Source organism: Athene cunicularia, assembly GCF_003259725.1.
Source record: "Athene cunicularia isolate RWA chromosome 17 unlocalized genomic scaffold, athCun1 chr17_part1, whole genome shotgun sequence".
Lineage (NCBI taxonomy): Eukaryota > Metazoa > Chordata > Aves > Strigiformes > Strigidae > Athene > Athene cunicularia.
The window spans coordinates 3,069-16,961 of record NW_020799122.1 but is presented as its reverse complement, the minus strand read 5'-3'; the positions used below and the strand labels follow the sequence as shown (position 1 = coordinate 16,961).

The 13,893-nt window shown below is 37.0% G+C and overlaps 1 protein-coding gene across 9 annotated transcripts in view; it reads left to right on the top strand.

Moving 5' to 3' along the window:
• GARNL3 (GTPase activating Rap/RanGAP domain like 3) overlaps positions 1–11,526 on the top strand; it is a 43,853-nt gene extending 32,327 nt beyond the window's left edge. For 8 of the 9 annotated variants that reach the window (XM_026860176.1, XM_026860178.1, XM_026860175.1 and 5 more), the window contains 10 exons: positions 718–834; positions 1,567–1,739; positions 2,048–2,206; positions 4,134–4,200; positions 6,057–6,164; positions 6,602–6,720; positions 7,149–7,284; positions 8,371–8,580; positions 8,893–9,004; positions 9,727–11,526. In XM_026860176.1, the coding sequence (XP_026715977.1) occupies positions 718–834; positions 1,567–1,739; positions 2,048–2,206; positions 4,134–4,200; positions 6,057–6,164; positions 6,602–6,720; positions 7,149–7,284; positions 8,371–8,580; positions 8,893–9,004; positions 9,727–9,883 (1,358 nt within the window). In that variant the 3' untranslated portion in view covers positions 9,884–11,526. The remainder of the gene's footprint in view (positions 1–717; positions 835–1,566; positions 1,740–2,047; positions 2,207–4,133; positions 4,201–6,056; positions 6,165–6,601; positions 6,721–7,148; positions 7,285–8,370; positions 8,581–8,892; positions 9,005–9,726) is intronic. The other variant, XR_003399581.1, reaches the window with a different exon arrangement.
• Positions 11,527–13,893: the final 2,367 nt, after the last annotated feature.

The following is a 13,893-nucleotide window of genomic DNA, read 5'->3' as shown; positions in this document are numbered from 1 at the left end:
TATAAGAGACAGCTCTCTCCCCCCTTCTCTCTCTCTCCCCCCTTCTCTCTCCTCTCGCTTACATTTTAAGAAACTCAGTTTCTTCGATAAGAAATTACTCTTAAGTTGCTTATTTCCTAACTGCAGGTAGTAGTGTCTCATTTGTTTATTTGTTTTAAATTTACAAGTTGTAGATTCCACTCATACATATCTTTGTGGGAAACAGATTTATCCATGATGTAGATACTGTATTATTCTTGCAGTTGAAATATTCCTTGAACCTAACTTGCCTACCTTTGAAGAACTGTTAAGCAAAACCAGTCTGTATCCCAAAGGGTTTCAGACTCCGTTATGGATCCAGTTATCAGCTGCTCAGCCAGATGGTTCCAGCTTTTAAAGTTAACCCTTTTTTCTCTTGTCCTGTAGTTTACATCTATTATAGTTTTTATATCTTGTGAAATTTTGTATATTTCACTATTTTAAGTTCTTATTTCACTCTTTGCTGCAGCACCACCTGATGGGAAACTCAGCTACAGAACTGAAGGGGTTGGTTACTAGAATTGTAAAGCCTAGAGGGTTCATAAGCAGTCTTGTATGATGTTGTGGCTCATCCCCAGAGAAGCAGTATGCTTTACCCTTGCTCTATTTGTTAGGTACTGCTTCTCTTTGGAAGTATTAATTTCAAACTACCACCATATTTTTTTAACTTTTTGTTTCCTGACTCTCTTCGTCCTTCAGGGAAAGACTCTCGTCTACTTGTCTTCAGACTCAGTGCTGTCCAAAAAGATATAGAAACAAAGCAAATGATAAAAAGCAAATACGACTGCAGAGAAAATAAACTGGAGAGAACAAAAGGTGATTTTATTATCCTGTGTTAAAAACATCCACTGTGGTATGACACCTCTAGCTGCCAGGAGCTGACGAGCTCCCTTGAGGCAGTTTTCAGGTGTTCACCTTTTAGTTTTTTATCTGGACATTCAATTCAAACTATGTTAAGCTTGTATGTGGAAGTTTGGTATAGTCCAGCATGACATTTTAGAACTTTGTAAAAATACCATATTATTTGGCATTCACTGCTGATGAAAAAAGCTCTAGAGAAAAATAGGTATGTTGTTTTCAGGATTGAGAGGCTTGAGAAGAATTATGTGGGGATGTGAGACTGAAATAAGGGACATTTTAAGATGGAGGAACACTGGCAAATCTCTGTTAAATAGCAGTGCGTAGATTAGTTTGGGTATTGCTGATTATTTTAGTAGACATAAACATTTTCTGGTCTTCAGAAGCAAGCTGCTTTGGAAAGCTGGAACCTGCGGAGTAGTGAAAATCCATGTATTTAGTCTTTATTTGCAAAAGGAGCAAGGGGAAAATTAGGTTTCGAGAGAGTCATAGCCTTTTGTTTTCTTCTAGAAGTTAATGTTATCCTATTGGGAGGTTTGTAATTCTAATTTAAATTTGAAAAAATTGTAATTTGTAATTTGTTGCTAAGGCATGCATCAGAATCCCATTGTGCTAATCATCATACAAATACAGAAGGAAAAAAGCAGACAATACCTCAGGCACTTACGATCTAGAGCATTATTTCCTCAGGCTGCCATTTGTATGCCATTAATACTCACCATGGCAGTGAACTGAGGATTGTTGTGGCTATTCGGAACAAACTACTTCTCGTCACAAAGAAATATAATCCACGCAACAGTTTAACCAGCAGCTCTCTGCTGTCATCATCTGAATCTCCAGTAGAGGAGTTCCAGTACATCCGGGTATGTGTCGTCTAATCACTAAACACCTTAATAGACTGGGCAGCGCTCAGCTGTTGGCAGGGGGGGAGTCAAAGAGCATGCGTTTTTATCCTCCTGAACCTCCAGACAAATAAAAGTGAGAAGCCATATGATGGAGTTCCATCATATATATGCCAAGGAAATCTTTTAGATTTTTTTTTTAGTTAAGTTTCTGCTTGTTCTTTATCATGTTTCTGGGCTTAGAGCACATTCGTTTAAATTCATGGAGTACCTGCAGCACCCACAGTAGAAGCTTGAAAAAGAGAATAATTCTATTATTTACATTATAGGAAATATGCCTTTCTGACCCTCCAGTGGTTATGACACTGGTGGATGGACCTACTGGAGACAGTGACAATATGATCTGTGTAGCGTATCGGCATCAGTTTGATTTAATTAATGAGAGTACTGGGGAGTCCTATAGATTGCATCACGTTGAAACAAACAAGGTAAGTTTTCATCATTGAAACTCTTTTCTTGCAGAACCACGCTGAACATAATTTCTTGCAGACTCAGTGCATCCTGTGCTGACCTCCTGGGAGTGTAATGTGTAGAGATCCTCATGTCTCTTACCTTTCACTTCTATAACCTCTGCTTTAGGACACTCAGAGATATTTGTTCCTTTTGAGATACATGATAATAATCACTCCCAAGAAAGGTAATGTGTCATACCTTGTACCTACCGAAAGAGCCTGTGTTTCAGGCTCTGGAATATTGCTGTCGGCATAAATTAATTTTTCTCCTTTCTTAGTCAATAGTTTGTTTTTTGCTTTTTCTTTGTGGTCTCAGTGTTTTATTGTTTAAGAAATTGCAGCAAAATAACTTCAGTTGTTGGCCACCAGTATCTCATTCAGATTTGCCTGTTTGCATGTACTAAGGGTGAAATATTTACATGTGGTTTTTAATTTTATTTAAGAAACTGCTGCACAGTCAACTAGTAAATTAACTGAATCTTTCTTGCTAGGATATAGGGTTGGAATTTAAGCAAATTCCCTGATCTTCAGAAGAGAACTTTGGTATTTCCTGCTGCTGGGAACATAATGATCTTCAGCATCTCTGAAAATCAGATAATTTTAATTGTTTCTAAATATGGATGTATAACTTTAGACAGAAAATATTTTGCACAGTTAATGTCTTTGTTGTTGTTAACTGACTTTTCCTCATAACACGATAAGGGACTACTCTTTTCATTTTATGATTCTTGTTGATAGGTTATTTTCTTTTTAAGTTGTCTGTATTTTTATTCAGATCTGATGATGAAGAGGTTTGGTACTCCTAGCATGGGCGATACAGTGTAAGATTCACAGCACTGGAAATCTGTCTTAATCTGGGTGAGGAGGAATTACAAGTAAAGAATGGGGATGGAGAAGTACCCCACCATCCCTCCACCACTCCAACCCGTTCCTCTTCTCCCTGGGAATCCTTATTTCCTTGAGAACACAAAGCAGACAATTAATATGAACTGAGCCAGTGATTTTTGTGATGTTGAAATGGGACACCAAATTATTTCCATGGGTAACAGAGCAGAAGTGGCATTTAGTCACTTCAAAGAATAGGTCAAAATGCATTTGGTATAAACATATAAACTTCAAGGTCTGTTTAACAGCTCTTGATTTATACAGTAATCTTAAATCAGGAGGTGAACATCTAGCTTATTGTAAAAAGGAAAGTCAAAGAGCTGCTATTTATGGAATCAGTTTCCAACCCCTCTCCATACCCAGGTAGTAAATGTTGTGGTCTGGGAAGCATTTGTATAATGAATCTTACATATGTCATTAATAAGGTCTCATTTCCTGAACAGATACACTATTTTTTATGACTTTTCTGGGTCTTTTAATCTAACTGTAGAAGACAAATAACAGAGCTGAAATATGAGAATTTACGTAACCTAAGCTATGTAAAAAATACTGTGGATTATTCAGCACTGGTTCTCAGTTTCTAAATTCAGCCTATTCAGTAATCCTTAAGTACATCCCTGTTGACCTCTGTAAACGTTAATGGTTTTAAACCAGTAATTGGTGCATCTGATCTTTCTGTTAGTCATGATGTGCAAATGGAGCTTTTTTTGATTTCACTTTCTGGAAAGAATATTTATCTTTAGCATATCATGTTGATTCACAGCTGTACTGAAATCACTCAATTTCCCAAAATTCATATTGCCAAATAAGTTATGGAACTTTTTATTGCTTTATGCTGTGGGTGTATTATTCAGTAATTCAGTACTGTACAGAAAAATTACTTTTTCTTCGTCTTTCTTTCCTTTGTTCAGTAGTTGTGCACACCTCCAACTGATGGTATTGCTTGTTAGTCAAAACCTGCTTGTAATAACCTCATTATCCTCTGCTTGTTCTTTGCCCTTTCCCATTATCATTGCAGGTTAATTTTGTTGCAGCTATTGATGTATATGAAGATGGTGAAGCTGGTCTCCTGTTGTGTTATAATTGTAAGTATTTAGGGAAGACCAAAAATGGTAATACCTCAATTTGCATATGCAATTCTTTTTTCACTGGCGTCTAGATCCGTATTTTAAAATAAATTTCAGTGTTTCATGGAATTTTAGAAAGACTAGAAATTGAAGGATTCTTTTATTGCAGGGTATGTTGAATTTAGACATATTAGCTGTTAGGTTTTAATGTCAGGTATATAGGTGTGTATCTATATATTTAATAGATGTTACCACCTTACAAAAATCCTGTTTCTTCAGATCTAACTCATTCTTTAGGAAGTTACACACTTACTAGGTGTTTTCAAGACATGTACAATTTAGCATTCCACCCCTTTTTTACTGTGTGCTGTCCCATTCTCTCTTTGTGATTTTTCTTCTGCCTACCTCTTGGCACTGTTGCATTATTTCATTGTAATTCTCTCAATCTCCTTTTATAAAACAGCCTTGGATATAACATACATATGCTCTTCTCTGCAGTACACAGGTTCTTTTTCTTCCAATCCTCATGAAAATAGAAGCTCTTAGCATGAAGCAGCCTTTATGAGGCAATGCTGAAGGACAAGGTACAGCTTTGTTGCAGAAGGCATGTCTTGTTTGCCTCTTCAAAGTAAACATTGATGGAGACAGGGTAAATACACCTGTGTTCAGTGCTGGCAATCAGATTGATACCACAAAGCAAGTTTCAAGTGTTCTAAGCTATGTCTTTCTACGCTCTGTGAGGCCTTATTAATTCTGGTAGCTTGCTAAGTGAACCTGGTTCTGATTCACTTAGCACTGGTTCAGAACTAAAAAGCTATCTGACAGAGCATAATGAATTCCCACTTGTATGCCTGCACAGAATCAGTTCCCCTTGCTGAGCCAAAGCTAACAAACTTAGCTGATCTTTAAGTTATGCACAGGTTTGCAGCAGCTTGAATTCCTATTTCTAGGACAGTCACAGGGAAACCTGCATTTGTTCTATACTAGAACAAATAAATAAATAAAATACTAAATAAATATGTAATAATAAATAAATATTAATAAACAAATACTAAACTAGAGTTTTATAATTCTGAAAGTATCGTCATAGAACAAATATAAAACCACAAAATTTGACAGTGTCCTAAGATTGTATTTAGAAAAAGGTCTGTAATACATTTCTGGATATAAACCTTGATTCAGTCTAAGGACATCAATTATATCAATTAAGGAAGAAAATAGAATTTTGCCTAAAAAAAGAGACAAGAGCTTGGTAGCAGCATGTGTTTGAGGGGGTCGTACATGTTTACCTGGAGCCCTCGGTACATTCATATGAGCTTGGAAAGAAAAAAAGATAATTACAATTGATTCTAAGCCAGCATTCATGTCTGACTCGTGAAAAGATTGTTAATTAATTTCAGAATCAGTGGACTTACAGCAGCTAAAAAGTAGGTTCACAAGTTATATAATTAATGAAATCTTTGTGTCTGTAATATCCTGTGTGTCTAACAGTCTTCAAAGAACGTAAACTCTGCTAGCATATGGCTGCTTGAAGAGCAGAGAGGTACAGTTGTGCTAATACTGCTTTTTGCGTTTTTCTTGCCTATTCCTTTATCCATAGACAAGGTAAGGAACTGGTGTCTGTGGAAGTGGAGTAATGCTTACTTTGTGAAATATGACAACTAATTAAAATATAGGTCTTTTATTTTGTTCTTTCAAATGCTGTGTTCACAGAGGAAGCACACTTCCCTTATCAGTTTAGATATAAAGGGACTTCCTACAGAAATGCTTGATTGTGTATATAATGCCCACATCTGCAAAATCTGCTATGAAATTTGTGTTTGTTGCTTGCAGTGTTAGATGATGGATGCTGCTTTTTTCTGTTTTTGTTACAGATGTTTGCCAGTACAGAAAGGTATATCCTTTCAATGGAGGTTCTCCACTGATCCAGCCATCAGCTTATGACTTCCACTTCAGCTGGAATCAAGTTCCTTATGCTGTTGGTAAGAAAATATCTCTTTTACTAGGTGGCTGTTTTTTTCATTACTATTTATGCTTGCACTTGGCTGTAAGTGGAATTACAGTATGTGTGCTAGGAATAAGCATGTTACATTCACAATGCCACTTCAGTTAAGTTTCTGCCTGTGATAATTTTATAAAGTGGAGCTTTGGTGCCAAGTTCTTCCTTTGATGAACTTTTTTCCTTTCCTCGTTTTCTGTTTTTTCATTTTCCATTCAGTCTACATTCTGCCAGGCATGGAGAGCAAAGTTTTCTTCAGGCTTGATGTAACTCAATGTCCATCAGTGTATTACACAACCCTTTTCATAGGAAATGGAGATGCCAGAAGAGGTCAGATACTCAAGAACATTTTCATGGAGCACCCAAGAAACATCTACATTAACCATTTTTCCTTGCCAAATAATTTTTGTTTCATTGCAGTCTGTGCTTTCCCTTATATCCTTGCCTTCACTACTGATTCCATTGAGATCCGATTAGTGGTGAATGGGAACTTAGTCCACACAGCAGTTGTGCCTGAGCTTCAACTTGTAGCATCAAGGGTAAGACACAGGAAAATCATGTTTGATTACTTTAGTGATATGTTGGGATCTAATTCACATAAAAAGTTGCTGCAGCCAAAAACCAAACAAACAAAAACTGAAACATTGTGGTACTTAATTAGTGGTAACTGTTCATCTGTGTGCTCTTAGTTTATATCAAGTACAAAGAGAATCAGAATTGATCTCACTGTCCTTTAATGATCACAGTAATGCAGATCTGAGGTGTTTGACTGTTTATGGGGCAAATGCTATCCCCAACATCACAAATGTTCCCTCCACTTACAGTGGGATAAGCTTCCCATGACCAACCCTCGTTGACTTAGCAGCAATAGTGGCAATAGAACATAGTGGACAAACATTTGAGCTCTTACTCAGAAGATGGTTAAGAAAGTCTCACTGTACTAATGTTGAGTTATTTGTCATTTCAGTCAGATATTTATTTTAAAGCTACTGCTGCAGTAAGTGGATCATCTGACAGCAGCTCTAAGGAAATGAGTTCAAGGAGTTCTCCTCAAACACCAACAGCTTATGAAATGCCAGAATGTCCTCTTTCTTCTTTAGAAGGTAACATGGTTTCCAGGCAGTGTGAATAATGATCTCTGATCATTCCAAGAGCTGTCACATCTCAGTGAAGCTGATCTTTAGTAAGATGAAATTGATCACGTAAAAGATTTCGAGTTCCTAGCTGAGAGTCTGGAGGTATGAAGCACCCAGCTGAGCTTTTGCCCCATAGTATTTTCTGAGTGCATGGTAGCACTGTTTTGAATAAATCCTTTCTTAGGAGGAGAGGAAATAAGATTCAGTACCTTTGGCAATATGGCCAAGATTAATAATTCAAAAAGAGGCATGAAATTATGGGAAAATTTGAGATATGACATACATCATTCCTTTCATTTAAAAAAAGCTAAACTACTACTGAATGCTTAAAGCTCTTTAGAAAACCAAAAGTAAGAAGTTCTACCTCGAAAGAGTTTACTTAGTCAATTTAGTATAACATGATCTGTGAACAGTCTATATGGGAACAAGGGGAATGGAGAAACAAGGGAACATCAACTAGATGAAGCAAGATAGATGTTTATCTTCCTCACTTAAATCTGCTTCTGCACTGTTGGCAGAAGGGGAAAGGAGAAAGGAATCATAATTTCAGCTTTTACAAGGCAGTGCTATTTGATGGTAAGTTGTGGGTTTTTTTTTCTAGGAATTAGCAAAACATTCAGTATTTTATGTCACCTAAGAAGAGAAGCCATAATTTAAACCACTTGGGATCCAGGCTCCAATATACTTGCAACATATTAAAATACATGGGGGATATTACACAGTGCATTGTCACGGTGTAATAGTCAGAATACCATGGACACATAAATTTACTTCCTGGTTCCACTGCTGGTTCATCACATCGCCGAGAGTCAATCTTCTTTTTCCCCTGTAAGTCAAATTGCAAGTCTGTGCACAGTGGTTGCATTTCTTCCTCCTCCTTAGCCTGTTTGTATTGAAAGATCTCTGGGGCAAGAAGGGTCTTTGTTATTTGGATTAAAAAGCACTCAACAGAACAAGTATAACTTTCCTGTATAACTTTGTGTTTGGAAGTATTAAGAACTGATTTTGCTGTAAAAGAGTAGCATTCTTTTTTTTTTTCCTTCTCTGATTCAGGTGAAGTTCCTTGCAAAAATCTGTACAAAATTCCTCTCAGTAATCTGGTTGGGCGAAGCATTGAACGACCTCTGAAGTCACCTTTGGCTCCCAAGGTCATCACTACTACAACATCCAGTGGCATTGCTTCTCTTCCAGTTACTCACTCACTATCCTTATCTCGTATGGAAATTAAAGAAATTGCAAGCAGAACACGTAAAGAATTGCTGGGTAAACTCTTCTCATTCAGTGTACATATCAATTGCTAAGTATCTAGTTTCTAATCTTTGTACCATCACAGTCAGATTTGTAACATGCAACCAGTATTCATAAATAAGTAGTGTAAACAAACAAATGAGATGCTGAGAAAAACATTATTTGTAAATAGTCTAGCCAGGGTCTGATCACATACAAGGTGACCATATTCTAAGCTAGGCAGAAGCTATTTAGTTAACAGTGGAAACCAGCAACAAGATACCTTAGCTATTTCGTGAATGCTTTATTTTCTGTTGAGAGTGTTAAGTCTTTTATTACTTTATTGAGGTCTTTTGGATGAGCCTATACCCAAGACAGAAAGTGCACAGAAGCAAAAAAAGGTTCCTCGAAGACAGTCAGACCCCAAGCAGGGAGCAGTAAGATCAACTAGTAGTGACAGGTAAATATACTGGCTTCAGAAAAGAACCTAACTTAGACTGTAAATGTTTTCAGAATTGATTGTTCATGCTTATCTCAGTTGGCATGGGACTGACTGAGACCCTTGTATACCAATGTGGATTTGATGCTCATGTGTTTGTTGAAGTACCTGAATAATGTAAGTACTGAAATAGTTACACTTTTGCTAAAGACGTGTTAATGAGCAAAGACTAAATGGGATTCTGTGGGGACCTGCTGCCATTGAGCCTGTTGTAGGATTTGGACTGATAAATCTGCACTGTGCAGACTTGCTTGCTGTTTTCATCATAGGCTTTTGTGTTGCTATTTCTAGAATAAATTTTGCAAAGAAACACCATAGCATTTGTCTGCTTGGCTCTGTTTACCTGACCCTACTGCCATTCTCGTTTGCACTGTTTTCATAACCTGTGTTTATGTAGAGTGGCAGCAGAATTCAGCCAAGATAAAATAGACTGAGATTAACAAAACAAACATCTTCCTCAATGTAAAACCATATTTGATTTATTTTGCTATTTGGAAATTATTTGGATGAGCAGCTTCATTGACATTGCCTTTTGATAATTTTCAGTCGAGTAAAACAGAGAAACACACTTTTAATGGTCTGTCCTGTCTTTAGGATAACTTGATTGAATCTAGAAATAGCCATTGATCCTACTTGCCCTGATCTGTGTATTTTTTTAGTAACTTTTGTTTTCCTCTTTGCAGGATAATTTCAAGCTCTTTTGAAAGCTATTCTGAAGGACGTCATCTCTCCACTAGTTCAGATCCCGACACTTTATCAAACAGGGAGGAGAGCTCACCATCTAGCTATTCATTTCAGCCCGTTTCTTTATATGATGAAGACATCATTGATTTGAAGTGAAGACAGTCTTAAAACCTTTCTTCCTTAACTTCACATTTTCTTACAACTCTGTGAGCTCTATGGGAATGTCACAAACACTGCTTGGTAGTGGTAAAATGTGGCGGAAGTATTGGTGATTAATCTTTATAGAACCCATGTTGTTCTGGCTATCTCAGCCTGATTTGGTGATGCTTATATCTTTGACATAGGTATGTTTTCTTTTCTCAGTTAATAAACCATTACTTTTTGTGCCATTCTAACAGTAGGTAATCAATGAGAGATTTAGGCTGAAACTGAAATAAGAAGTAATACTTGTTCTGAGCTTCTTCTAATTTGAAGGACCTGACATGAGTTGTTTTACAACAGTGTATGTTATGTGGGAAGAGGAATTTTATAACATAAATCACTCATTTTGATTTTTCAGTCTTTAAAAAAACCAAACCAAACCAAACAACAACAAGAAAAGGCTTGCAGGCAAGGTCTTTCCAAACAGTGCAGTCAGTATTTGAAATGATGCAGCTGTGGTATGTTCACTGAAGAATCGAGGATATTTTGTAAAGATCATGTAAGATACGAAGATGCTGCTTTCTTTGCTCTGGCCTGTCCACATTTTTTAGAGAAACTTGAAAACTGTTTTTGCATTAAGAATCCTTGAGCAGAGGTACTTTTTATAGAAAATACACTTTCAAAATATTCCTCACGAATTGGAAGTAAAATCCAACCAACCAACCAAAACCCCACCCAACTGTGTTTCTTAATCTACTGTAAAACTACAGATTTTCATGTTACAAGCAGAAGAGCCAATCCCTGGTTTTCTTTCTGAATGCACAAATCCCTGTGCAGGTATAAGCATTAGCTGCTGTCTGCTCTTGCACCAACAGTGTAAGTCGTTATTCCCGATAATCATATTTTTCTAACTGGATTCAGACTGAAGTGTCACTGCAAGAAGCTAATTTTCTATGATGAAATAGTCATCTTAGATCTTTTGTTATGTTAAAGGACAGGGTTTCATGTTTAAAGCTTGATTGTTTTTTAACCCCTTCCTCTATGCCAAAAATTAATTTTAAACTCTTTTGAAATGGTTTTGATCGCTTTTTTTTTTTCATTAAAGAAAGTGTGATGCTTTGAGGCTTTTTATCTATGAAGATTTTAGCTTTATTAGCAAGTATTTCTTATTCTATGTGTCGAATATTTCCTTATCTTTGATTTTATGTCATAATACCACTCATGTTATGATTTCACTTTCTCCAGGCATGACCATCTGGAGATGTGTGCCTTTTGCTTCAGTCTGTCTGAATGTAAAACTGTTTTTGCAAAAATATTTTTTTTTCCCAGTTTATTGTAGATAATGGCTCAATTGCTCCACCTATGAAAATATGCAAAGCCTTATCTGAAAGGATCATTTCTTATGCTCAACTGGAGTGGGCAGACAAGGAATGAAGCAATATTTTCAACAGCAATTAATCTAGGACCAGAAGCAGTATTAACCAGTGGCTATTATTTCAGTATTTTTGCACCCATAGATGTGTGGGGTGAACCTTAATAAGCATCTAAAAGTGCGTGCCAGCTCAAAGTCTTTGCAAGAGCTTGTAATTCTTTTTGAGAATATTATTTCCAGAGACTGTGTTAATTTACCCTGTTTTTCATCTGGGTAGCTAAGGTTTTAAAAACAACAAAAAAAATCAATCTGAAAATATCACGTGGTGCTTATTCTCCTGGAAATTATAAATGCTTCTGTGGACTTAACTGAACCCACTTTAGGGAATACTGGATGCACTTAGGTAATTTTAGAGAGCAAAAGCACCACCTTTCTCCATAAACATAATTCTTGATGTAATATTTAATTCCTGTTATGTGGGTGTTTTTGTAGTCTACCAGTCTCTTGCAAAACTGGAGCTTTAGTTAAAATACAAATTTGACTGGAAACTTTCACTTTGCACTGTTAGGGTATCAGATTTTAAATATATTGCAGAAATTCATCTGTGTTATTCTAGCACGATTTAACTTAACTAAACTATAGTACAATAGCAGTTGAAGCAATATATGGAGATTTAAAAACCTGTTTTGAAGAACCTGAAAACGTATTTAGGTATCCTGAACGACCAGCCTTAGGGATGGAGCACTAGGAAGATGAAGAAGAATGAGGAAATCTTGACAGAAAGCTTGACCACTGGTTATGATGGTAGTCAGGGTGCATGTAGATGTGGCATGTGCATCATAACAGAGACATGATTATTGAAAGAGGACCTGTAAAGCAAGAGTTAATTTCTTTAACCAGAACCACAGTATTGCCATAAAGGTAAGAGAATGTCTGTGTGTGTGAGAACCTTTGAATGTCTGTAATCACATCATTGATGACATCTAGCAAATACTAACAAACAACAAAAGGTCTGTAAGGAGTATGTATTAAATTTGATTGCTTAAACTAGATAAAACCACATCAGATTAGCTTCATGGTATTTATCTGGAACAGGATGTTGGTATAGTTTGAAGAGGGAAACCCAGCAACTGCCCTCCCCACCACCACAAACCACCTACATTTTATGCTTTAGCTTGACTTAATGAGTCAGAAGCAAGCTGTTACAGAGGTCACAAAAGGAACTACCAGACCTAACAGACTATTATTCATACAGGACAGGAAGTATCTGCACTGTGGAAAAAAATTACCTGTCTTCATTCCTAATGTATGCAGTAAGTGCCTTAACAAGGCTGCCACTTCTTGAGTTTTTGCTTCTGTAATTAATCAGCATGTCTTGCAGGGATGTAGGGATAATATTAAACCTAGAAAAATAAGTTTGGAGAGATCAGGCAACATCAGTTTGTGACACCTAGAGATGGTAGCTGAGGCTTTAGGGTCACATATATGTAGTTTACTACCTACTTACTATGGGAGAGCAGCCCAGAGTATAGGTAGAAATTGGAAAACATGGTAATAATGTTCCAATTTTGTTTGACATAAGCCACAAGAACCAAATTCTGTGAAGGCCATTATCACATTTATTGTATCAAAAGACAAAATATCACACCATAATGTGAAATTGCTGGCACAGCTGGACAAATATCCACTGTACAAGGATGTGGTTTCTGTGGGCTCCTTAGCAGTCTCATCAAACCATGAGTTACTTGCCTCTTAGTGTGCTGAGTTGGTATCCTCTGAACTAGCTTCTAGCTGTTGTTTCTCTCAAAATATTCTTAGATCCATACCATTCAGATTGCTAATTAAAATTAAAAGAAAACTGGTGGTATTGATACATAAGTTCTTGTGCATCATTTATAAAGGGCAAGATTTTTATAAATCTATGCAACCTCTCGTACTTCAGACTGGTGTCAGATGACAAGACTTCTTGGAAGGCGGCTGGGATGGACAGATGAACTGTCGTTTGCTCCAGCCTCAGGACCATGTTGTAACCCCTCTGCTTTCCCAGCATGTGCCTGTGTCTACTCATTAAAATGTAGAAAGTAGTCTTGGGCACAAATTGCAGCCATGTCCACCCTAAGCAAAACCTTCCTACTTGCACACCTTATGTTAAAGCTGCCTTTAGCCTGCATTCTTGTTGGCTGACCATTTCATGATTGAGAGAAAAGATAATCTTTGAATCTACAGATGTGTAAGATCAGTGGTGGTCTAATAGAGATGAATACTGAAAAATTTTGCTGCAAGTGGATGAAAGAAATTCTTTCTGTGAAGGAAAAATTGTTAACAACTTGAACACTTCCTCTCAAGCTAAGCTCAACCGAAGGTTCATTCTGGACTAAGTTTCTGAAAGAAATGTTTTCTATGCCAGCATGCTGGATTTGTTGGAGGAGGAGGGGCTCTTAACCCCTTCTGGCTAATGGTATTGTCACCACTTCAGCACTGTGCCTTAGTCTGACTAAATTACAGGAGTGCCATTTACTTTGGTGCAAGCATCAGACTGTACAGGCAGTTAATTTAGAATGTAGTTAGGCCTCCTCACCAGCATGGGTAATAATGCATGGACTCACAGCATAGTTGAGGTTGGATCACTGCACATCTAGTCCAGTACCTGCCC